The sequence below is a fragment of the Pleurodeles waltl genome, chromosome 8, assembly GCF_031143425.1.
Source record: "Pleurodeles waltl isolate 20211129_DDA chromosome 8, aPleWal1.hap1.20221129, whole genome shotgun sequence".
Taxonomy (NCBI): Eukaryota; Metazoa; Chordata; class Amphibia; order Caudata; family Salamandridae; genus Pleurodeles; species Pleurodeles waltl.
In genome coordinates this window covers 1502369328-1502396056 of record NC_090447.1, presented here as the reverse complement: position 1 = coordinate 1502396056, position 26729 = coordinate 1502369328, and the positions used below count along the sequence as shown (strand labels likewise).

General features: G+C 44.2%; 1 protein-coding gene across 1 annotated transcript in view; it reads right to left on the bottom strand.

The window, feature by feature from the left end:
* Positions 1-26729, bottom strand: part of LOC138248826 (uncharacterized) — a 121627-nt gene that overhangs the window by 32827 nt on the left and 62071 nt on the right. The window contains exons 10-14 of the mRNA XM_069202766.1: positions 24075-24158; positions 13525-13587; positions 9918-9995; positions 1903-1991; positions 961-997 (exon numbers count right to left, since the gene is read on the bottom strand). Of these exons, the coding sequence (XP_069058867.1) occupies positions 961-997; positions 1903-1991; positions 9918-9995; positions 13525-13587; positions 24075-24158 (351 nt within the window). The remainder of the gene's footprint in view (positions 1-960; positions 998-1902; positions 1992-9917; positions 9996-13524; positions 13588-24074; positions 24159-26729) is intronic.

Below are 26729 nucleotides of genomic sequence, written 5' to 3'. Positions count from 1 at the left end.
TAATCTAATCCTGTCTGAGGTGGTCAGATACTAAAGGGCAAATGTATGGGCTTAGGGGCACGGGGCAGCGCACCAAGTCACTTTGCTGCGCTGCCCCAAAGTCACAGGGAAAGGGCTGGAATGTGGGGTATTTAAAAGAATACAGCACATTCCTATCCTCTCCCTGCGCTGGCACACCTTAGGAAGCCTCGCGCCAATGCAGGCACCCTTGCGCCATGGTGCAAAGGTGTCTGCGTTGCATGCTGGATTGTTTTTGTGCAGGACGGAGCACCTTCCTGCACATTAACAATCCAGAGAAGCTTTTTCCCTTTTTCATGTGTGTTGCGGAATGCAACACACACAGAAAGAGGAAAATAGAGGAGAAATAAACATATTTCTCTTTGTTACGCTTCTCCAGGGGAGGTGTACCTTTTCGGCGCATTTCGAGGTTTACGAGTTCTCGTAAATCTAGGAATGCATCAAAATCCATGGATGTTGCATGGGAACACCCACGTAACACCCATGGAAATGCCTCCCTGGCCCGGAGTAATGTAATGCAACAAACTGCGCTACATTACATTACTCAAGATTTATGAAACAGGAAGATACGCAGGACCATGTAAGGCGGCCTCGCGTGGCTTCATAATCTCACTTAAGGTTTTCAGCGACACAAACCGGGTAATAAATATGGCCCTAAGTTAATAGCTCTGGATGATTTTTTAATGACCCTACATAGTTTATATTACAGAATAGGTTGGAGACCTCTGATCTAGATGTTTTCATAGGCTGGCGCGGTTTACACCAGTTGAATGTGCGGCTTTCGGGTGGCAGGGCGGTGCACATACTCCTAAGGGGAACAAACGCATTAATAAGAAAATATTGCAAATATTTTAAACACCCACACCTGTCCCCGGGGACACACATCACAATTACCCCTGGAAAAAAAACCAAATAGTTCAGTCATAATAATAAACTATTTACCTTTCTGACAGATTTCCAAAATTTCAGGGTCACAAGCCTGAGAAGACATAAGTACGAATGAGAAAAAAACACAAACTCAGAACTCACATCATGAGCACCAGTTTCCATACCCTAAAGCTCCAGAGACTGCACCATAACAGCATATTTCAGTACTTGGCCCTTCTTGGCATGCAGAAGGAAGCAGCAAACCCAGGTTAAGTGCAAAATTATGGAGTTCTGAGAAGAAGTAGAATTCTAGAAATATTTGCTCCCCAAGGCAAAAAGCGCTGTCGAAAAAACCTGAGGGTTGCACCTGCGTTCAAGGCTCCTTATCAGTTTTTGATGTAAAGCCACCTAGAGTGAAGCAAAGGGGTGCAGCCAAGTCAGGGCCTGAGGTCATACAAGTCTGGACCTTCCTGCCACATAAGTGCCCTGCAGAAGTAGCCAACTCTTTGGCCCTGTTAGTAAATGCTTAGCACACCTCCAAAGTCAATGAGCCAACCCTGCAAGCCTAGCCCATTCCTTGCTGCTCTACTTAGGCGTGGGTCTAATGGTGATCTAGCACCAATGGTGATCTAGCACCATTCACGACAAATCTATGGTCGCTAAAAAAATTAAAAAAAACACAGGAGGGCCTCCCAGGAGTGAAAACAAACTTCAGTTTTCTTCTGTTCTTATTGGTGCCTGGAAAGGAGCTCAATCATCAAAGCTTACGCCAGGAGTACTGGTGTTGCACTATTAGTTTGTGACATGTTTTCAAACCATTACGTCCATGGCATCCCGGCAAATATTATTGGGTCCGGCAGATAGTTTGTTTGACATTGATGCTGAGTATATTTAGGTTGAACCTTTTTAAGGAGCCATTTACTATGTATCAGCAGTCAGGGTGGATACAAAGTTAAACCGCAGTCTCAAGTGTCCACTCCCAACAAGTTAAGCAGAAAATAACCTAGTTTGACGCACCTTAAAGAATGTCCAGTCCACTCCCAATGTGAGGTCTTTCAGGTCAGATTTGTACAGTCCATCCAGAGTTATTGGCGGCTGCTTAAGACCTGCAGAGGGAGGATGATGTGAAAGGAGTCAAGCAGGGACCAGGCACCAGCAGTAGAAACAAAGATCTCAAGGTTTACCACAAAAATTATGCAAGAGAAATTGACAACAAGTAGACAGAAGAAATATTTATTTAATCTCAGGCCCTGGCTATCACTCGGGACGCACTCTGGTTCCTCCTTTTCCCTCCACTGTGCAGCACAATGAATGTCCATATGGAAATCTGTTCTGGACCTGCTCCTCAAGGAACGGTTCAAACTGAACAGTCTAGGTCCCCAGTGGACAGACGACATGCAATCCGAGACCAGTAAAGACCCATGCCTCACTCCTTTGCGTTGCAGTAACATTTCAGTGATAGTTCTTTGCTGCAGTTTGACCCACATACTTATAGCGAAACCTGGTTGTGTATAATACCACTTCACCTACCACCAAGTAAGTTTGCGCATGGGTGGGCTAGCCCACCCTGTAATAGCAGTGTTAGGGTTAATGAAGCATGCACATGTACTACTTGTTGGACAGTCACCATGAGAGAGCTACAGTAAAGGTGTCGCCAGATTGCGTCTCTACTCCTTTCTGATGCTGCATGAGATTTCAATTACTACATGGAATTCTAGCCATTATCTTTGTTCCTCCACCATTGCCAGTGTGTTCTTCTCATGACTTTCCCAGGAATTTACAGTACAGAGATTGAAAGTCATTGCTTGCTTCGCAATTTCGTTTTTTAAAATTTTAATTTAAAAAAAAAAAAAAATGTTTTTTGGGGTGTGTGATACTTGAATGGGCACCAGAATTCACCTGGGAATTAGTGACTGGGAACTGTTAATCTCCCACCAGTGGCATTATTCAAACTGTTTCCACATTCTTATAGACAGTGGCGAGGTCGGTAGTAGGGCAGTGAGGAACATGGATTAGAGTATCCACCAGAAGGAGAGTTACCCAAAGTAAGTAACTTGTTCTTTTGATGGATTCTCCTAACTGCAGATTAATCTACTTTAGAATAGATACCAAGCAATACCCTCCTAAGGTGGAGACCAAAACGTCCTACAGGACTGACTGGGTGAGGTGCCCTTCACCTCAGACCTGGTTGTCAAGGCATCAGTGTCTGGTGAGCATGTGCACCAACGCCCTTGTCGCAGTCCATCAAATGGCAATGACTGGCACTCCACATGCCAACGTAGTGGTGGCAGCCTTCGTCATGGTGGAATGGGCCCCCAGTCCTTCTGGAGGCAGTTCTTTGGCCAAGACATAGAAGATCGTAATGTATAGGACTATCCACCTTGACATTCTTTTCTGCACCATCTTGCCTTCCTATGCCCTAGAGAACCACCCAAAAGCTGGTAGTCTACTCAGTGGTCTTAGGTACGGTCAATATAAAAGCTTCATGTTCTATTGGAGTCTCTACTTCTATTTTGAGGGGTGAGACAGAGGAAAGAACTTAGCGAGGCTGATAAATTGCCCAACATGAAAAGGTGTTGCCACTTTTGGCAAGAAGGCCGGCCTGGTCTGTAGCACCAGTCTGTCTGGGGAAAATAGTGGTGAAGGGCTGCTGCCCGAAGGCTTGGAGCTCTCACGCAATTAACTGAAGTGATCGCAACGAGGAAGACAGTCAGTAGGGTCAAAAGACACAAAGAGAAGCTGTGCATCACCTTGAATGGGGCACACATGAGAAATGCCAAGACCAGATTATGGTCCCAATATGGTATCACAAACAGTTTGAGAGGGAACAGGTGTGCAAAACCACTAAGAAAAAGCATCATGTCAGATGATTTAAACAAGGATGATTGGTCCGGTGAATGCAGAAAGACTGAAAGAAACAATAAATAAACTTTAATAGTACCCACTGCATGGCCTTGCTGCTAAAGACAAAACAAATACCAAAATATCCTACAGTTTGGCTGCAAACATCGGTCCTGCAGACCCCCACACCATGCTACAAATTTGTATGTTCTTGATGGTGGCAAAGAGACTTAGCTAGGGTTCTCCCAACTTCTGCAAAATATTCTGTGCCACCTCGGGGCGAATCTGCCATTTGTGATCTATTAGATATTGCTGGCTGAGCTTGTCTGCCCTAGTGATCAAGATCCTGCCACATGATTCATAATCAGGGTGATGTCCTAACGTTCCAACACTACCAAAGGTTCAAAGCCTTCTCGCACAGAACCTCACTCCACTCTTCCTGTTGCAGTGCCACATGGCGGTGGTGTTGTCTGTGATAAACCGGTACCAGTCTCCCGTTGAAGGACAGTGGAAAGGTCTTCAATGCCATACGAATGGCTAACAACTCAAACAGATATATGGATCCCAGTTTCTTTCAGAGAACAGAGTCCCCTGATGTCCACCTCTCCCATATGCCCTCCCCAACCAAGCAGTGATGCATCCATCACCACCATCAGCTCCAGATGAGGACGGGAGAGTGTCTGCTGTTGGTCATATTGCAGATTGTGTGCATTCTCTGACAAAACCTGGATGACATCTGATAGGTTTCCTTGGTGCTGTACCCAGTTAGACATCAGATCTCACTGCCAAGCCCTCATATGCCACCTAGTGAAGTGGACCAACAGGCTACATGAGGTAAATAGGTCAAGAAACCTCAGACCTGATCTCACCAACATCCAGGATGGAGGCTAAAATATCAGGATCACTGCACAAATGTTCAGGACTAATTGCAATGGGGAAGCGGCCTTAAACTGCACCCTGTCCGATACAGTTCCTGTTAGAAATGGGGTTTCTGGTTGCTAGGGTATGCAGAACCCACCAGTCTAGTCAGAGAAAGTCAGATACACAGCCTAAATTAACCTGTGCTCACCCTCTGGTAGCTGGCGCAGAGCAGTCAGGCTTAACTTAAGAGGCAATGTGTAAAGTATTTGTGCAGCAATGAAGCAACAATTACAGTGAAAACACAACAGACTCCATACAGGTGTATATCAAAGATAGAGACCAAAACGATAAAATCTAACAAACATTCACTTTTCAACGCATATTCAGTTTAAGTATAATTTAGATGGGGCTCGTTTCAGAGCCTTTACTGTATTTCTGTCCATGTGCGTGTATTCCTCTGCTTAGATGCAGCAAATGCATTTTGGAGTCATTCGGGCCCGGCCCGAGTATGGGGAGTTCCTGAGAACAGTCAGGTCTAGCAGGGTGGCGATCCCGGCACACAGCAGTCTTTACTCCAGCAAGGTTTCCTTGAATCCAGAAGTCTCTGTCTTAGCGGGTCAGGGGTCCCAGTACTTATACTAGAAAGTGCCCCTGATGTGGGGCAGGACTACAATGGATTTCTGTGAAGTGCACAGGTCCCCCTTTCAGTCCAGCTTTGGCTCCAGACTATCAGTGGGTGGGGAGGCTCTGGTCATTAGCCTTTGAGATGTAAGCGTGAGCCCTTCCCAACCTCCTCTCCAGGAAGACCCATCAGTATGCAGATGAATGCAGATGTAGTTGAGCATCCTGTGTTGTGGGTGTCTGAAGGGAATGCACAAGTATGACTGTCACATAGCCCCAGCCAGACGTGTACTGGAGAAAGGCTGTAGGCACACAGGGCAGAGAGTGCAAAGAAATGTCCTCTTTCTAAAAGTGTCATTTCTAAAATTGTAACAATACATCTGACTTTACCAGTAAAGAGGATTTACTATTCCCATTCCAGTGGTACTAAACATGATGCAGCTATTCCTCTCAGGCCAGGAATCACAGCTTAAATTTATTATAAGGAATTCCCAATGCTGCCCTATGAGAGGGGCAGGCCTCACAGTAATGAAAAATGACTTCAGGAGTTTTTCATTACTAGGACTTGAAAAACTTAAAGGTACATGTCCTGCCTTTTGCTTACATGGCACCCTGCCCTATGGGCTACCTAGGGCCTACCTTAGGGACGACTTATATGTTAGAAAAGGGGAGTTCTGGGATTGGCAAGAGGTCTCAGATGACAACTGGGGATAGCAGTGAGACTGCACACACAGGCTTTGCAGGGGCAGGCCGGAGACATGTTTATAGAGCTACTTAAGTGGGTGGTACAATCAATTCTGAAGGCTTACTAGCAGCATTTCATTTACAGGCCCTGAGTATATGGTATACCACTCTACAAGGGACTTACAGGTAAATTAAATATGCCAATTGGGGATACACTAATGTTACAGTGTTTTAGGGGAGAAGCATATGTACATTAGCACTGATTAGCAGTGGTAAACTGCACAGAGCCCTAAGACCAACAAACAGATACAGCAACAAACCAGGAGGTAAAGGCAAAAAGTCTGGGGTAAGACCACCCTAAGGATGCCAGGTCTAACAGCCCCTATAAAAGGAAGTCTCATTGAAAGAGTCAGGTGTGACGTCTGCTCATAGATTAAGAACCTGAACAATGTCAGGAGGTTCACCATTGTCTGCAGGTGGTCTAACAAGCCTGCCTTCAAAGGCCAGTCATCAAGGTAAGGGAAAACTATGATCCTAAATCTTCGAAGATGGGCGGTGACCATCACCATAACTTTCCTGAACCTTCGAGGGGCACTGGTAGGACCGAACAGGAGCACAGCAACCTCAAAATGATCTTGGCCAACCTTGAACCACAGGTAACGTCTGCGGGGCTGCAGGACGGGCACATAAAAGTACGCATCCTGCATGTACAAGGCTACCATCCAATTGTCTGGATCCGGGTCAAACAGGACCTGAGCCAGTGTGAGCATTTTGAATTTGTCCTTCCGCAGAAAGGCATTCAGAGGGTGATGAAATAACATAGGATGAAAGGCTCTATCCTGCTTCCTAGTCATGATGCTTTATATAGCAGGAGTATCAACCTATTCCTATTTCCAAGTCCAGAACCCTCTTGATGGCCCCTCTGGAAAGTAGAACTAGCACCTCTTACAATGATATGGGACAGATGCTCCTCTGAGAGGTGCTATATGTAGGAAGGGCAAAGCCCTGTTGAACAACCTGGAGGACCCATCTGTCGGATGTGATGGATTGTCACCCTGGGCGAAAGTGTGCAGTTGTGCGCCACTTAGGGCAAACTAAATAGGCTTAGAGGTTGATGCCGCAGGGGAGGGGCACTTGGAAGATGGATGCCCCTGGAGACCTGCATGATGCCTGTCTGATTCCCCCATCACCAAAAGGACTGCAGTGACTGCAGTGAGAGCTGGACGGCCTAGCATTGCGTTTACTCCAGCCTTCCGGTATAACCTCAGAAGGGCCGAAACTGGTTGGTCAGGAAGACTGGGGGGTGTATGCTCCAGATTTCAAGACTCAAACGAACATATCTTGTTAAAATACATTATAAGAATCAAGACATGAGGGATGGCTTAAGAGGCAGTGCAAAGCGAAAGGAGTGCGGACTGCTAGGGGTACTTAAAGCACAATAGTTTTCAAACTAACCAAGAGAGAGAGAGAGAGAGAGAGAGAGAGAGAGTGTGTTTTTGTCAGTGTAGGCATGTACAACTCCAGGATGAAATCCAACAGACACCTCACTATATCCAACTGTACCCAACTATTTACTATAGAATACATTTTTTAGGAGGGTGTAACAGCCCAAACACACCCCCTGAATCTATGCCCCTAAGTAAACTGTCTGGCAGGGGCACCATGGTCCAACTTTGCTTTCAGCATTCCAAGGCGAAGTTAGCTTTGTCGCCAAGTCGGCGGTGGCCACTGAAAGACATATCCATAAAGGGTGCCTGCACCTCCCCTAAAAAAACTGTGGACTGCATCCAAACATGGCGACAGAGCACCACACTAGTGCTGATTGCTTGCCCCAAGCAATCCGTGATATCCAGAGGGCGTGTTTATATCTGCCTAGTAGGCAAACAGTGTTGACTGACCTCACACCTAGTCTGACCAAAGTTTTCTCTTAACATCTCAATCACTTTTGAAACCTTGTCAGGAGGGATCTGAGTGGGATTATGGGTAATACATTAGGATTCACCTTGCTGGTTGAAGCTTGGATCATCAAATTCTCAGGAGGGGGATGCTGCAAAAGAAAATCAGGGTTGCCAGGCACCAGTCTGTCTATTTACCGTTCGGTAGGACCAAGGCTTAGACCATGTGCCCATCACAGTATCAGTTAAGGGTTTGTTGAATGGGAGTAAGGGCTCAGAGGAAGCAGGCTCAGGTTGCAGAACGTCTGTAAGGACATTTGTCTTCACCTCAGCAGAAGGAAGTTGAAGATTTAAGACCTAAGCAGCACATCGAATTACCACAGGAAAGGAAGAACTCTCTTCTGTTAGTAGCCCAATGGGAGAATCAATCCTCTATCAGATTAGGTATTGGGCCCACTGGCCTCTTGTAAATCCACGTATAATCTGTCGACATCATAACAATGAGGATAAATCATCTACTCACAAAGAAGGGCTGGGGAAATCTAAAAACATGCAGAGGTTATTTCCACATAAACTCTCTATGAAACACTACAAAACCCCTGTGTCCATCCCAAAAATAGAAGGAAGAAAGAACCAAGAGAAAGGACTAAATAAGGAAGAGAGGCCTAGCTAAAAAAAGTCATCCTTTTAAAGGACAAATTCTCTTACCCACCAAAGGTGGCATGCTTCATCATCGGGAACCTCCTCGCACCATGATACCTAGTCACAGTGCAGGCTACAACCCCCTCTCTAAGAGAGAGGGGCTCTGCAGATGTTTTTAGAGGTATTATGTATCCCTGATGATATGCAAGATGTAGTGAGCTAAGGAGAGTGTGAACAAACGAAAATGTGAAGTAAAACTAGCTACAGGGTACACAGAGCCTTTTATTAATGCGCCCCTGGGCATAGATTAAAAAAACAAGACAGAGAAGGAGAAATTAAACCTGCCTGTTCAAATCGTAAAAAAGGTCAACATGTCTGCCTATTACCATCGAAAGCGGTGTTGCTGCACTCTTCAGAACCTATAGTGAAACTTCTGCTTGGATTAGTGATCAAAAACAAGAAGTTATTCTAGTGTATACAAATCCGTCTACTGGTACTTATTAGGATCCAGTCAGTAAAGAGAGATGGAGGGATGCACTGGCGGACACCAGCAGCTGTGGGGTGTAGCGCCCCAGCTCAAGAATGCCAATGACAATGTAAGAGGGAACAGTGCAGGTCTTAAAGCTGGAATGGAAGTCTGTCCCAGAGATGGTGTGGAACCTAAACAGGTTCTAGAATCTCAGACAGCGCTGTGCACTACCCCACTAGAGGCCCCTCTGGACTTTGAGGTCTTTAGAGGGAGCCGAAAGAGTGCCAAAAATACCCAGCATGGCCTTCTTAAAGGGCTCGACCTGCTGCAGCGTTGCTGATGGCCCGTGGAACTTGAGGCACATCGGGACCAATTGCAGAATCGACTCCACACAATCTGGGATCAGGAGCACAATCGAGTGGCACCTTGTGCCAACTTCTCTTCAGACATAGGGTGGTGGGATGGAGTTGAGTCCGGCTTCGCAACAATATGTTTCCTCTTTGATTTGGATTGCGAATTACTGGATGACTTTGACCACGAAAAAGATATATCTTGGGATTGGCCTCAAAAGCGAGGGTGGGTCCGTGCCCTCGACTTAAGGCATGAGTGGGGCTTACGCGAGGTCTGTGACTTCTTTCTATGTTTGCAACGTACAACTTCGCTCATGGTTCGGGATCACCTTCAGGTACATGACATAACATTCACTGTACGACTTAATTTGTGACAAAAACCAAAGCCAAACGCACACTTCATATGAGTCCCTATCCAACTTCTGTTTTCAACAATCACAGCATGGTTTGAACCCTGTAGTGTTAGGTGGACACCGAATTCTACTGCTAGGAGAGTGTATATTATATATATATATATATATATATATATATATATATATAGCATCACCTTGATATATAATTTTCAGTTACTTCAATAAAAGGTACATGAACTGGACTTTGCAATTGCAATAGAGAAATTCAAGTGGAGCACAACACAAAGCACTTGTTACTGAAACATGATTGCCTCACCGTATGGGTATGCAGGATCGACGCCAGAGAGCATGGTGTAAGCAAGTGCAGAGTCTAGTACAGAGGTACATAGCGGACCTGCCATAGAAAGAAGAGCGTAAAATCATAAAATAGCATGTACAGGCAACAAGTGTATGTACTTACTTGCATACCATATCAATAGATTTCTTGTACAAGATTGGACAAATCAAAGCCACAGAGGAAATGAAAGAGTGAAGACAGGTCAGTTTACCTTCATGGAATAAATCAAATGTCACTAAAACATTCATATCTATGTTCTTCACATTCCATAAATAAAAACAATAGTTTGAGCTATCAATTTGATAGACTTTCATCTCACTAATGAAAGACTCATGACACTACATAGCATTGGCATTAGGGGAATGCATGATGGAGACACATCACAGCCCACTGGTTAAGCATCTCAGAGCTAGAAGGGAAGCCCCAAGCTCCAATAGTCCTAACCTTTTATTATGCCAATACACTTATCACTCTTTCATCATGCCGTTTAAATACAGATTTTCATGCAACAGGAAAAAGAACAAAGGTTCCCAAACTACCATACAATAATTTCAAACTTTGGTGTATGCAACCATGGAGGTCTATTGTTCTCCAGACACCGTTCTGTTCAACCTGCGTTTTCATGAACACTGCCAACCAAGTGTGATTCTCAAGTTCTAATTTTTGTTGCAAACTCTACAACTGACTCTATAGTTTGTCTACTTTCTTTGGAAAACTAATAATATAATCTTCAACCGGGAGGTCTATTTTTATGTTTTACAGAAGCATGCCTAGACATGATAAGCTTTGAAAATGTATGTGCTTATAGTCCTCGATTTCAAATATATTGCCTAGGAAGGAAGTTAGTAGCTGTCTGTGCTTAAGTTCTGTTGCTTAATATAGCTTCTGACATGGCAACATCTTGCAACGATAGACCCTAATACTTGAGTTGTGTCAGGCCCAATTTTTATGCTCTCCAACTTGGATAGCCTCAAATCTATGTAAGTGTAATATGTCCTTTACTTTGAAATATTATTAGTTCATGCCAATGGCAACTTTGATTAGAATTACTTACACTTCTTTCAAGTTTTCTAGTTTAAGAGGCCAAATGTCCACTTCCTACCTCTATGCTATTAGAGGCAAACGCTTCTCTAGCAAAGTTATTAGGAACTGATGTAGTTTGGGTTTCTTTCTAGGGTTTACTCTATTTAGTCAATTTACAGAGGTGAGTTTTAAGGAATTTCAGCATCTATCCCTTTTGGAGAGATCCAGGTGCGCCTACACTTGTGATATTTTAGGAAATCATGTTTTGGTAAATTACATACACCCAGTTTTGAGCGCGGACCTTAAACAGACATCCTTAAGTAGACCTATATACAAAAAACATAACTTTCTAAAGCCATCCTTTATGTGACAATGCCAGCCCACTATCCACTTGGAAAAGACCCTTACTTTATTGCAATTAAGCATCTGGAAATCTAGTCTCTCCATCAAGTAATGCTCTTGGGTCTACTCAGTGGTTAGCAGTGACAAAATGGGTTGACTGTTAGTATCTTTTTCCATCCGCCAATCCCTAGAAAGCTTGAAAAGGACAGCAATAAGCACAATCCCTGGCCCATGCTCTCCCTAAAGTGGGACTCCATGTTTCCTCATATATTTGTTGAAGAGTGTGAGTAGGAATGCTGGCACACGTGTTCTGCAAAAAACCCTAGGATCAATACCACCTGAAACAGTGATCCCTCTTGCAGCAAGATTAGTAGAGTGGACCAATCCTTGCTACGTTTACAGAGGTTTGAGAACTGGATTCACATTTAGCTTTGGGAAAATCAGATGCTTTTTGGCAATTTTCATATTCTGTTCTAAATGCTAAAGTGCACGATTTTATTCTCACCTACCACTGAATACTGCACTCGGGAACTGGGCACTGTGGAGGTCTTTCTAGTTTCCTTCTTCATTGCAAAGGAAAGAGTGGCTCCTCCCTGTAGCCATGGTGCCACCCTCTACTTAATGTACTTGTGAAAAAGTAACAAGTGTCTCCTTAAGAGAGTCCAGTTAGGAGGATAAAGACCCAAAATGCTAAGAAACTCCTTGACAGTGCTAACAGAAGATGATGAAAGATGCATGAGCTAACAGGTAAAGCAACAATGCTACTGTGAGTCAGGGTTGAGAAGGGGCCCAGCGTACAGTCTCTGAGATGAGGAATCCAATAAAAGGAATACTGCGTTAGTAAAGTGGACACAAATCAGGGATTAGCATGAGGGTGATTAATGTGACAAAAAAGAGGGACTAGAAGCCTTGCTGATGCTTCCTTCTCTGACCAAAGCCTCCTAATATTGTCTAGATAGGAGGTTACATCACAGAAAAATGGGTGGAACCATCTGGATTTGGGAAGATCTGACCTCAAACCCTGGAAACAGTAGGCGTATGAAAAACCTTATGTTTAATATCCTTTTCCTCCATGTCTTGAACTTTTAGAGTCAAATCTTTAGCTCGCCGCCCTCTCTACGTGCAGAACCTTGCAGGCTGCACGGCAACAGCAACTATGACTGATGCCCTTCCTTGCAATAGGGGCGAGGCTAAATGACCACGCTGCTGCCACATGGGAAAGTCCCATTGGCAAGTGTAAGATACGCTTATGTTTTTTAACTTTATTACAGCCCTAGGTATGCTCAGAGTTCCTTGAGAATATCTATCGGCTTTGGAAGTGATCAAGTTGAGAATACCAGATACAGCAAAATATAATTTCCAAAGAGACACTTACCACTGTTTTTCATCTTCCTACCTAAAGCTGTCAAAAGCCCTTCTATTTTGATTCACACAGCATGGTGCACAGAGCGAAGTATAGGACTTGGAAGCAAGGGAGTAGCCAGAATATTAAAATACTCCCCACCTTGAACCAAAACACTTAAAGCACCAAGCAAGCGAAGCAAGTCATTGCAACCCTCCTCAGAAGAACATGCTTGTATCTCCCATCCAAGCGTCTATCAGTTCATCCTTCCATCCACTCGCTGATAGCTACAATTTCACCTTTACATTCTGTCATTCATTCAACCTTTTATCCACCCTTCAGTCTGTCACCATTCCGTTAATGCGTTTATCCATCTGCCATCTATATCCAAACCTATCCATCCATCTCTTGATCCACCCTTTCACTCAGTCATCCATCCTTTCCAGTATTCATCCCCATCTATCATCCATCCTTTTGACTATTCATCCATCCATCCATCCTTTTGCTTAGCCATCCAACCTTTCAATCTATCCATCCTTTCACTTCATCCATCCTTTCTTTTGCTCATAAATCCATCATTTCACTCAGCCATCCATCCTTTCACTCATCAGTACACCTTTCGACTAATCAGTCCATCCATTTACCCTTTCACTCATTCATCCATTCACCCTTTGGTTCAGCCATTCATCTACTCTCTCTGTCACTCATTCATCCATTCTTTCACCCATCTATCCATCCTCTCCCTCATCATCCATTCATCCATCCTTACTGCCATGCTATGGTATGATAACCTTCTGCCCTGTGTGACTCCACATCCTTTTTGTTGCCACACTTCGACTCCCAATGTGCTCCAGAAGAATGTGAAAGGAAGTTTCTTACCGAAGCTGACAGTAGAATAGGAGAGCGGAAGAGCACCGTGAGCGCTGATGCGACCGAAAGTACCTTAGGGAAAAACGAAACAAAAGGGACATTAAAGGTTAAGGTGATCCATACTGGCCATTATCTAAGATTAATGTTGTTATATCAGAAAAACCTACCTGGGGTGGACCGTATACAACACACTAATATGCTGACAACACAAGTATTTATTGCCAGCTTGTGCTGCAAAGCTTATTAAGAAAGCACTTTTTAAATTTGTGAAATCTACTGATTAGAGGCTTTCTGCTTTCATTGGATTGAGTTTCTGATTTTTATGGGATTTACTAAATCGCGAGGAGTAAGCAAGACCTAACACTTACCCGGCAGATGCTCCAGAGGTGCAATATTCATCAGTTTACAATTAGAGTTATAATACAAGCCTTTTTTCCTCTACCTCAAGGATTGCACAGGAGTGCAGGAGAACCACCTCAGGACTTTTATGGGGGAAGAAATCCCTTAAAGATGGGAAAAAATGCATGAGTGCTTATTCAACCAAAATTAATTTCAGGCAAAACAAAGTCACTCAAACTCAATAGTGATTTTGTGGAGCATTTTACACCCAATGTACACTTATTTCAGTATTTTCTGGCACTAAAGTGATGCACACAATTTCAGCATGAGACCAGCAGGATGGTTTGCAAATATCCACAAATTTATGACTTTGTGGCTGCTCAACCACTCGGTGAGTTTCCAAAGAAAATCCTTCCTGAAGACATTAGCTTTAATCAATCTTTTTCATGGAAGCATTGTTGACAAATGTGTCCCACAGAATGGCTTTCACCTGGTTGAAGTAACCATCTGTATGAAAGCCTTTCTTGGTGAAAATTGTTTCTCTTCAGGTTGGATGCTCTTCGTTTTCACCTCTTCCTTTCCTTTAAGGAAGGTAGAGTGACCCTCTATTCCCTGTTCCACTCCACAGCCCCAGAGCTTTTTGTGCCCGGCTGCCGGCTGCCCTTATAACCCAATCCTTTCACAGCCCATGCCTCCACCTGTGCACATTATTGCCTTTTTTTTTTTCAAAGTAGGGTCCCCCCTCTGAATCTTTCCGAACTACCCCCCACACTCTCCTTAACTTTTATTTTTTAATATACCTTCCCCTTCCTCCCCACAATGCCCTTCATGTCGATATTTTTTTCTTTGCGCCCTCTGTCCCTCTCCCAGCACTTCCCTCCCACTTTGCATTTATTGATTTGTTTATTTTCTCCTCCTTTTTAGCTCGCTTCTTCCATCGGCTTTTTCTTCCTTTAGTTCTTTTCTTTCCGGATCATGGTAGATACAAACAAAAAAAAATGCTGGGACCTGTGCTTTTATTTAACCCATTCTCCCTTTAAAAAAAATATATATTTCTTCTTACAAGTCCTAATGTTTTAGTATTTGTAAGAAGGGTTTTCGTTTAAATATCAGACCTTGGTTTCAAACCAGGGGACCCAGGAATCAGACCCAGGGCTGCGATTGAAAGATGGTCCTGATATATTTTTTCATGAAAAATCTTTGGATTTGCATATAAAAGGTATTTTCTCCTTATGACGTTGTTGTGGCCTCTTGCTATCTTATGCATTGTCCCCACTACCTCAATGCTCCTCGCTGCTCAGCCAGGGAGTGAGGTCACTGTATGGTTGGAATGTTGACAGTGTTTGGGCTTGGATGAGTGGACAGTTGGAGTGAGACGGGCTGAGCGGCAGGATGCTGCTTCTGATGGGGCTTTATCTGTAACCTACAACTAAGCTGATAAACCTACTCCTTTTATAACCCATGAGTAACCATCATTGATTGCAACACTGGCGACGATTTAAGGAATTGGTGCGTGAAAGAAGAAAGAAACTGAACCTACAGAAAATCTAAGGAGAAACCAGATTACAGAGGAAAACCAAGAGAAGAGAGATTGAAAATCCAAGAGAAAAACATAAAGCAAACAAAACTGAAGATTGATGTGAAGAAGAACACCCTGGAAGTTCCACCAGTGTATTTTCTACCAGACAGCCTGCACTCAACAGAATTTAGAGGGCGTGTGACCTGGTTAACTTCAAGGCAAGCTGTTTAATCTACTAGGTGTGCAGCAAACAGGGAGTGCAGTGACCTCCAGGTTGAGAAAGTGGTCTGCTCAGCTGTGCACAGAGCCAGACCTGTTGTACCTGCTTGTATGGACTGGGTATATTGAGGAAATGGTTTGCTGAACTGCGTGTGTACAGAGTTAAAAATGTACGGCAGTGAACATTTGGCGACCTAGAGGAAAGTCAGTTGGAAAAACAACTGGTGTCAGCATGTAAGCACTATCTGAAGAGTGATCAGTGAACCTGAGCAGCAGCCACTTGAAGCGCAGTGCTTAAGGGCACACTTTGTGAGTAACAGTTACAGTCTTCCTGTTGACTGGGTTACTGGGGTTTCACGCCCCCTATTCTGCAAGAGAGGTCATTGGGTACCTTATCTGTTTCCAGATGTTTTCTGAGAGGAAGACTAGAGCGCTGACCTCGCAGGCACAGTAGAACAGCTCATGTGCAGTGGAGAGCATGTGAGCCAATTTTTCGTACGAGGGTATAGAACTGTGTGTGCATTTAAATGGAATAAAATGTATAGTGGCAATGTATTTGGGTGAGAAGTCGCTCACTGGCGTGGAGTATTTGACTATTCTGGAGAATAATTTAACTTTAGATATACTGTCATGTGCATTTTACTCAATACCATACATTGCTTGAGTGTATTTTTCAATGCTGCTATACAGGATTTTAAAGATGCTTTGGGTTGAATTGAATAATGTTAAGGTTATGCTGACAATGCTTGCCGCTGCTGAAATTAATATTTAATGCAGTATTGAATTGAGAAATGTTATGCCGTTACTGACGTGTTTTAAAGTTGTTGAGTCGTGGTATGTATGTATGTTACACATGGGAGGTGCGCCCTAATGCTATTTTAACATGAAATTTTGCTTACCATATTTTACGTGTGCATATTGGGCTGAAGTTGTAAAGCCATGCTTGAGTTTAGAGACGCATAATTTGAGGTTGGATGCTAGAGCCACATACAGAGTGACATTTTAATGTTGTGATATTAGTATCTTGGTCCGTATTTGGGATCATGTTTTTGACCATCCTTCCTAAGGGGTTAAGGATGTGTGGGCAGTGTTTTAAGCCCAATGTTAAGCAGGGTACACCCCAGTGATGTGTCAATTCTTCCTACGGGGTTAAGGATGTGGGGGCGGTGTGTTAAGCCCAATGTTAAGGGGAGTACATCCCAGTTATATGTATTAATCCCTCCTATGGGGTTAAGGAAGTGGGGGCAGTGTGTTAAGCCCAATGCTAAGTGGGGTACACCCCAGTGATGTGTGTCAATCCTTCCTATTGGGTTAAGGATGTGGGGGCAGTGTTTTAGGATCAATGTTAAGGGGGAAAGTGGTTACACCCCAATGCAGTAGAGGGTAAGTGAAACCCTGGTCCTGTTTGGGCATAGGATGATGGGAGTATGTGGTTGCACCCCAAATGCGGTAGAGGGCAGATGAAACCCTGGTTCTGTTTAAGTGTATGGTGATGGGGGTACATGTTTACACTCCAATGCAGAGGAGGGTAGGTGAGACCCTGGTTCTGTTTAGGTGTATGGTGATGAGGGTACGTGGATCATCCCAATGCAGTAGAGGTGGAAGAAACTCCAGTCCTGTTGAGTGTTGAGTTGTGGAAGGCAACGGGCTGGACCTATTATAGAGTGCATGATGTGGAGGGGAACAAGTATAATAATATAATAATATAAATATTTTTGTAAAAAATATAAATATACATTAATTGTATGAATTTATTTTAAATGCAGAACAAAATAAACGAATCCTACAGCACTATTAACTTAATTTTGAAATGAAACGTTAATGAAAATATATTACATTAAAATTATTTTTCTTTAGTTTCAATAAAAACAAATTCACACCTAAAGAAAATATTTTTATAATATTATTAACATTATTAAAAGCGATGTATAGACTATATTAACTTATGTAATAAAATATTGTTATATCAATTTTTATATTAAAAAAGATATTCAAATGTTATATTTAAATATGTGCTGCTTTATAAATTGTTTTTAACACTAAATTAAATGTAATTATATTTTTAACTATTTTAAATATTTTAATTTTATTTCCTATTCGATTTCTTTTTTTTTTTATAATTTTCTCTGGGAGAAGTTGCAGTACCAGTTATTCGCCACGTGTGGTGCCGGACTTACTACAGTTTTTTTGTTGTAACTTACACCCGAATTTTGTGAATATACAAAAAGTGTAAAATACATAAAAGTGGCTCCAGCCTTTTCAAACCTAAATACACCAAACATCTGTACATCACTCCGTCCATCTAAGCAGCAAACTACCGTCATGAAGACTACTACCTAGCAGCAGCCTTGCAAGCTCTTTTTTGGAGCTATTTGTGACCTGGCGTGGAGAGTGGGTGGCTCTCAACCTGCCAGTCTGACTGAGGATGACGCAATTTAGGCGCAACGTTTTGTGGCAGAAGCCTCCCCTGAGGACCAGGACACTGTGAGGGCCAGAGTGCTTCTCCTCGGAGAAGGCGAGTGGGGTCTCCCCACTCCGATATTGGAGCCCGGTGGCACTGGACCTGTTGTGTGCCTGGGCCCCACCTACACGCTGCATGCACAGCCAAGAAACAAAGAGCCTTCCCCAAGAGGACTGGAGCTGCGTGGAGGCCCCGAGTGAGGCTCCTTAGAGGGGGAGAGTGAGACCTCCCCAAACAACTATTGGCGACGTCGGACCTGAGGAGTGCTTGGGCCCCCCTGTGCACCGTGCGCACGGCCATGACTTGGGGCCGACACCGCTGCATCATGCATGGCCCCAACCATTGACACAGGGTGCTGCAGCTGCTGTGGACGCTCCCTAGGGCCGCAAATGGGTGACAGCTAACAGTACTGCCAGAAATTAAAAGGACTGTAAAGGATTTGGGAGCCACAGCCGTCATCCCATCTGCTAAGCTCAGCGGCCTTCATAAACTGAGACAGTGGGTAAGGGGATACCGCCATGGCTGATGCAGCCATGGGGATCACTGAAGAGCTGTTGTACCACTAGGGCCTGCAACACTGGACAACTCCTTGAAAGACACAGTCCTTCCTGAATCCTTGTTTTCCGGTGACACGTTTCCTCCTGTACAGTGGTGTGGGGGCCTCGTCTGATATATCCACTTCCCACAAAGGCCACCTAAAGGACCTGTGGTGATAATTCCTATACACATATAACCTCAGATACCAACACGACAAGGCCTTATCCCTTATCATTGCTACATACTTCGCAGCACAGTTTGAGTCTCTGTCACATAGCCTTCCCTTGCGGAATGTGGTGCTCCACGCTCTTTGAACAGACATACTATCGGTGTCTAACTGCCATGCGGACGAATCTGGGTAAAGTCTGATAACTTACATTTGGGCAGAAGCTGAGGGATAGACTGTGGGGAAAACTGACAGGCCGCAGGAGACGGAGGCTACTGCGAAGGGCCTCCCTTCCAACGACAGGCGGCGGCGACTACCGCGTGCAGTCTACGCCTCCTCCCATCTCTCCCCTGTGAAGGCTCAGCATTGTGTCTATTACCCAGTCAAGATGGCCCGAGGACAAGGAACTAATGGCTCACAGCAAACTAAACTAGAGAAATTCACCTACATTAAGGAGCCACAAGCGGCAGCGCAAATCACAAACACCAGTCCCTTGACAGATCTTGGTACCTCTGATCACAACTCCCTTACCCTCCAAGATATAATGTTTGCTATTCAGGGAGTGGGAACGTCCCTGGAACCTAAAATACATTCAGTTTCAACGAAGGTCAAGCTACTGAGAGAGGACCTCCACAAAATCAGCACTGGGTTGACTGAATCAGAGACGTCCATCAAAGAACCTAACAATGGATACAGCGACCCTGCAAGCTCAGGTCAAAGAATTATGGGGGACCACCAAGTTCATGGAGAAACTCCTAGAGGACTCTGAAGGCCGCTGAAGACGTAACAATATCTGCATCATTGGGGTTCTGGAGCGTGCAGAGGGGCCGGCCGTGAACCTCTTTATGGAAGATCTCACAATCAAGCTGCTCCGGCCCCGGGGACTTTTTAAATACTTTTCTGTAGAATGCACCCACTGTGTTCCAGGCACACCACCAAAAACGGGAGTGCCCCCGCCCAATAATCGCTTGCATTTTCAACTGCAGGGACCGAGACGTCATATTACAGACAGCTTGCAGTGCACCACCATTAATCTAAGATAACACCAAAATCACCTTCTTTCCGGACTTCAAGGTGCAGAAAATGCGGCACAACTTGAGGTCAAGAAGGTGCTCCGAGACTGAGGGATCAAGTACTTACTGATCTTTCCAGCAAAGCTCCGAGTCATACCAGACAGTAAAACCTGGTACTTCTCCACCCCAGAAAAAACTTAGGACTGGTTAGATGGCTGGCGATCGGTGGACGGAGTGCAGAGGCACAAGCACACTAATCCACAGCGACAAGAGCCCGCTGCAACAGTGCAGATGGGAGCAGATTACATTTTACCACAACAGCGAGCTTCCCCACAGAAATGAACCTTGATCAAACTGAAAAGATAGCATGGTCTGCCTGAGGAATCAGAAACCTACCCTACAGAGGCGACTGATACATGTAAAGGTGGGGGGAGGGGGTGCAAACTCTATCTTACCTCATTGATTTCAACACTGACTGGCACAGAGTACGCCCCAAATCTTAAGATTCTATCCTAGAATGACAACGAACTAGGTGACAAAATAAAGGGAGGAGTCGTGCTCCAGTACCTCAAATGTCGAACCCCAGATATTGCACTCTTGCAGGAGACACACCTTCAAGGGAACACTCACCGGGCACTAGACAGATGTGGGCACAAGATGATAGCTCTCGCCAGTTACACCTCGGGCTCCATAGGGGCAGGAGTAATAATGCGAAAATCGTTGCAAATCACAGTGCAGGACATGTGGTTGGATACGCATGGGAGGTATGTGGCACTCTCCGGGCTCTGGGACGGCAAAACGCTTAATACTGCTTCAGTGTATCTCACTCCTAGGCTACACGTAGAAACCCTCGCTGACCTGATTGCCCTTCTCCTTCGCTTTCTTGAAGGTGATTTTAACACTATGCTTAGAGATGACATTGTTCGCTGGCCCCCTTGACAGACAGTGTTTGGACGGAGACCCCTGGTGGATTTTTTGACGGCATTAGGACTGGTCGACGACTGGGGCACTCATAATCCAGCAGAGCAACAGTACCCATTCCACTCGGGCGCCCATGGCAGTCTCTCCCGGATAGACCATCTGTTCACGCTAGCACACCAAGTACACTATTTCAGAGACTTATCTCATCTTGGCAGGGTTATATCTGACCACTCACTGATATGGGCCATCTATGGTCCTGCGCCTTTGCAGACAAGCCGTCCTCCTGTACTTAATCCCCGATACCTGGGAGACCTACAAAGCGGTTATAACAGGACCGGGTGTCTCTTTGATAATGAGCCCTTAAAGAAGAAAAGAGAGAGATTAGAGCAGTTAGCATAAAATAATGGGCCTGCAGTCTCGACTTACAGACTCCGACCAGGGAGATGTACAACATACCCTGACTCTTAAACAGAAAGAATACCGAGATCTCACATCGAAGGCCATTAGAGCGAGCAACCGTGCAACCCAGAAATGGCTATATGAGGTGGGAGATAGAGACATTAAATTACTGGCCTGGTTTCATAAAAAGGATAAAGCGAATCATTGGGTGGGTGAGATACTGACACCAAAAGGGACCCAGGTGAAAGACAGACAACAAATAGCGACCATCTTTGATGAGCATTCTGTACACATATATGCCTCGGCCTTGGCAGCCACAGTAGAGAATAATGTACGTCTTCTGAGAATCACAATACCTGAGAGGGCACTCCTCGATCAGGACCCCACAGCGAAAAGGTAGTAATGGCGATCCGGGCCTTGAACTCGGGCAAGGCAGTGGGTCCGAACGGACTACCCATGGAGCTGTAGAAGCTCACAGCCTCCAAAGCTGCCCCCCACATGTTGAGAATGTTCAAGAAAGCCGTGAAGTGGCTTTGAGATCAACAACTTTCCAATATCGTGGTTATCCATAAAGAAGGTAAACCACCAGATGACTGTACCTAATACTGGCCTATTTCCCTGCTGAAATGTTGAGGTTAAGGTTAAGATGTTGGCAAAGTTACTTGTCACTCGCTTACTCCAAGTCATTTAATTCTTAATCCACCCTGAGCAATCAGGATTGATGCCAGATTATAACACAGCCGTGGACCTGTGTCACCTATATGGGGTGTTAGGATGCACAACACAGCTCTGTGAAGATGCCCTAGTGCTCTCACTTGACGTATGCATGGCATTTGACATGGTTGATTGGCAATTTATGTTTGCAGTATTGGATTTGGGCCACATTTTATTACTTGGGTCTGTCTCCTTTACACTGACCTGTTCGCCCAAGTGATAGTGAATGGGGGGACCTCTAGAGTGTTCCATCTCCAGCACGGCACTAGACAAGTTTGACCGCTCTGTCCTCTAATATTTGCTCTGATCATAGAGCCCCGGGCAGCCTGGATCAGACAAGACCCCTTAGTGCGGAGTCTACGATGGACGGCGGATTTGAAAGACAGGCTCTCCTCCTATGCCGATGATGTCCCACTCTCAGTAGCAGACCCTACCCTTACACTGGGGATACTCATGGGTATCCTCGACCAATACTGTCACTATTTATACAATCAAGTAGGATAAATCCCTTATCTATGTCCCTTATGGAGAGGCCCCGTGGCTGTGCAGCCCACATCGTTACCGAGGGATTCCACTACTGCTGTATTTATGTCACCGCAGACGCAGAAAGGTTCTATAAATACAACCTGCAGGCCCCATTGCTATGAGTGTGATGAGACGTGCAACAATGAAAATCCCTCCCCTTGTCACCCTTAGGCAAAGCAGCACTCATTAAAAATGATGGCACTGCCTCGTTTTTCACAATACTCCCTTACCTGGTCCCATCTGCTTACTTTCAAACCATAGAAATGGTTACCCTTCTCTTGAATGGTGGAACTGCACGAGTTGCTCTTCTAAAAATTACTAGAAGTTGGTACGATGGGGGTATTTATTACCAGATGTATGCAAATACTATAGGATGGAAGAAGTAACAGTTACTAATCACTGGGTTCACCGGCCCCAGATGAACCAGCTTACCGTATGGACAAGTAGAACATGAATCCTGGAGGGGAGTCTTTCCGGACCATTTATAGCAGGCGACGACATGCTTCCCTCCTAAACCCCACTGCAAGTAGAATATCAGCTTGCGGACACTGAAGCTTATTGTTACCTCCAAATCTGAAGCAGGAGCTTCCAAAGGGAAAGAACCCCCCAAATCATCACCCTTGGAGAATAGACGCCTTAATGGTTACATGCCCCATAAGGCAATCCCCCTCATCAATCACTCCCCAGATGCCCTTACTAAGCTCTGTTCGCAGTGGGAGGCCGCCCTGGAGGGTATAGACGGGGATGAGTGGCCTGTGGCTCTCACGTCTCCAAGAAAAATCACAATCCGACCTTTCTTCCACCTAGTTCAGTTAGAAGTCCTGCACAGGCGTTACTACGCCTGCACAACTCTCTTCTAGATAGGGGGGGGGCACCTTCTGCACTTTGTCACGGAGGCTGTGGGCAGGGTGGAAAGTTTTTCATATGGCGTGGAGCTGCACTGCCATTCAGCACTACTGGGTTTCGGTTGTGTCCTGTATAAACAGAGTCTGTGTTTGTAAGATAGAAGCCTCTCCAAAATTGTATCTACTGAATGTATGTGGCCCCACCAACTTAAGTACTGAAGATCGTATTTGAGTAACGCTGGGACTTATGGTGGCCAAGTGAAATATTGCAAGGCTGTGGAGGGTGGACCAGGTACCGCAGTTTTGGGGGCTGGAAGACCAGCATGGACTGGTGCATGTTGGCAGAAAGGGTTGTGTATGAAGGAGGGGGTTGCCCAGGTAAATGGTCCAAAATATGGGGAAAATTGAATGAATGTCTAGGTGATTTATGTACTCTTACTGCCATCATGACCGAGCTTCACTGTAATGTAGCGATGAAAGGGCAGGATATGAACCGGAGAAGGGAGTGAGGGGGAGGGCTGGGTTACATCCTTTGTAGTGATAACCAAGATGCTGTTGAAATGTAAATTGTGCTTTGTTTTTCTGCCATGAAGTTTTGGTCTGTTTTAAATGTAATAAAAAGATTATTTTTCTTAAAAAAGCTGAAGTTCCTTTTGTGAATCAGGCCCATCATTTTTTTTATTCAAAGTGTGTCCCTCCACTTTAAAGGTATTTTAAAATACATCCTGGTGTACGTGCTTTGGAAATATAATCAGATTTGACCAGTTAAGAAGAACCACATAAACAAATACATGTTACCAGAACTTAGCAGTAGCACAAATGTATAGGGTTTCTGCTTTTGACAGCACACCCTTCCAATGTCTAAAACTTCACTGATTACGTACCATCAAAGAACACTTACTTTTCAGTCCCACGACCCCACAGAAAGAAGACGGAATCCGGACAGATCCTCCTCCGTCTGTCCCAATAGCCAATGGACAAAGACCTGAAATATAAAAACAGAATGCATTATTACGCTTCACTGCACTAGATACTAGGACAAACCCAATAAGAGGAACTCTGACTCAAGCTAGATTGCAGGACTTTGAGTAGTAATAACTCGCTCACTATGTTTTATGGAATTAAGCTCTGAACTACACAGGGACCAAAGCACCCTTCTAGGGATAAACCAAAAGCTTAGTAGAAAGCCAGGAGCTGTAGTATTCAGACTAATTTCGAAAATAAAAAGCACAGCGAACCCATGAACTTTCACAAATGTCTTACTTAACTAATACAGCAATGCCTCCCCACCTGCAGATCTCAAACTCCCTGATGACAAAACTCAATGACAAAGACCCCACTTCAAGACCACCATGTTCATAGAGATCAAAACAGCAAGACAGTAAAATCTAAAGACCCCTTCAGCTGAGACTATTATGTACTTCTACTTCAGTGTGTAACCAACACACACTACAGTGGGGCAGTGCCACAAAAGTAAAAGGAACGGGCAATAAAACCCACAAACAAATGGTAAAAAGTTGATCTCAGCAGCTAAAAAAAGACCTGGTTGGAATGTTCAAGGAGCAGAACCGACAGACAAAGAAGGCAAGCGGGTGTCATAAAGCAGACAAGAAGGGCAAAAAGGCCTAAAATAGAAATTGAATAAATGAAGCAACTACATAGCAGGGAATCAAACTGAAGATTTTCTGTAAACTGATTGATTTGGAGATCTTTATAAACTTGCATTGTGGTGCAAGATGCTAAGAAGATGTAATGACATTTTTCAACTCTAAAATCTTGAAGGTCACAGCAAAAAATTCTGATCCATCTTTTCACTTTTCTACTCAATCTGTTGACCTCCTTTGCCGGCTACTCTGACTTCCTTCACACCCTTTCCTGTTTGTGTTTTTGAAGTTTGCAAGCAAGAACAAAGTCTCACACCCTCAAGGCAATGACTGTGGGCAGCAGCATCTTAATTTATATTTTCATCCACCTCTTGGGTGTCCTTGTCAGGGTGTCTTTTCCAAAGGGCCTCTTTCCAAGGGCAACCTGCCTATTTGGGATTATGGGCCGCAATGCTGCCCTTTCCAATTTCAATTCCAATTTATTGTGAACCTAGCCTATTTATTCAGGTTCAATGAAATAGGAATGTTATGAACTGTATTAGATTATTTTAATCTCACTCTTATGAATGAATGAAAGAACAAACAAGTTTTATAAAACACGTGATTACCCGAGGGTGTCTTGGCGCTGAAAACTGATATATAAATGAAAGAAACCGCTAGGCAGCATATTTTAAAAAGGAGAAAGAAAAAGCCAATATTTCACCTGTTTCCAAAATGTAACAAGATTAGATTGATTTCTCAGATGAAATGGCAATTTATTCCAAAGCTGACAGGTGGTATAAACAAAGCTGTACTTTGGAAACTTTATTCATCCTGGGCACTTGCACATAAAGCAATGCAGATTATCTAAATTGTCCGGCTGGTTGGTACCATCTGAATTTAAAAATGCACAGGACAGTGTCAGATTTTTCACTAGTAGATTATGAATTTAGGCATAAGCATATGTACCATGTTCAATATAATAGGAATGCACTGAACCATTCTAGATTCTCAGCATGTTTGTGCCCTAACACCTTGCTCGTGCATCATTGAGGATATTGTGAACCTAAACACCTGTGCACAAGTCAAGATAGGAATGTACTAAACCATATGACACCATCTTTTTAAATACCAGATAAACTTCTTCAGAAAATCCTCGTCAACACTATGGCATCCCCAATTAAATCCAAATACAAGTATCCTCTTAAGCTCCTAAACCCAGGCAACAACACCCCTAAGATTGTTTATCCCACTGGCCACACCAAAAATGCAAGTAAAGGCCTTTAACACAAGGATCTGCTAAAGAACCAATAACACTTACTGCTGACAAGCATCATAGCCTAAGATCTGACCCTATGAAAACTGATTTTACCTCCTTTACCAACGAACCATGACTTTAGACCCTCAGACTTCTTTATAACAAAAACACGTATACCTTGCAAACACCACAGTTATTCTTGACAATGGCAAAATCGCGGTTCCGTCCTCCAATAACAACCTCCACATTTTCACTACTCTTTTTAACACGCTCCAGACCAGAAAACTAACACTAGCTCAACCCTTTTCCTACTTGCCACCTATTTCCAAGCCCACTAATCTCTTCCATTCCTGGGTGATTTAATGGACTCAGTTCAAAGCAGACTCTGATAACAAGGTGTTAGTCAAACAGCAGGTCACCATACAATCCTAGCCAGACACTTTCTCCCCAGATTGGACCTCTGGTGCAAGACACAGTCATATTTAGGAACAAATACATGGCCTACCCAAGCCCCAGCTTTTAAAAGTGAAAGCTGCGCTTCATTCCACAGCTTGACTCATCTTTGGTGAGAGAAATATGCTATCACATCAAACCAATTCGGTTCTCACAACAGTGGCTACAGCTTGAGGCTCAAAGTATCTACAAAATTGCCTGCATCTTACATAAGGCTCTGCACCTTGCCTCTAAGTTCATCTCTGATGAAGAATAAAAACCC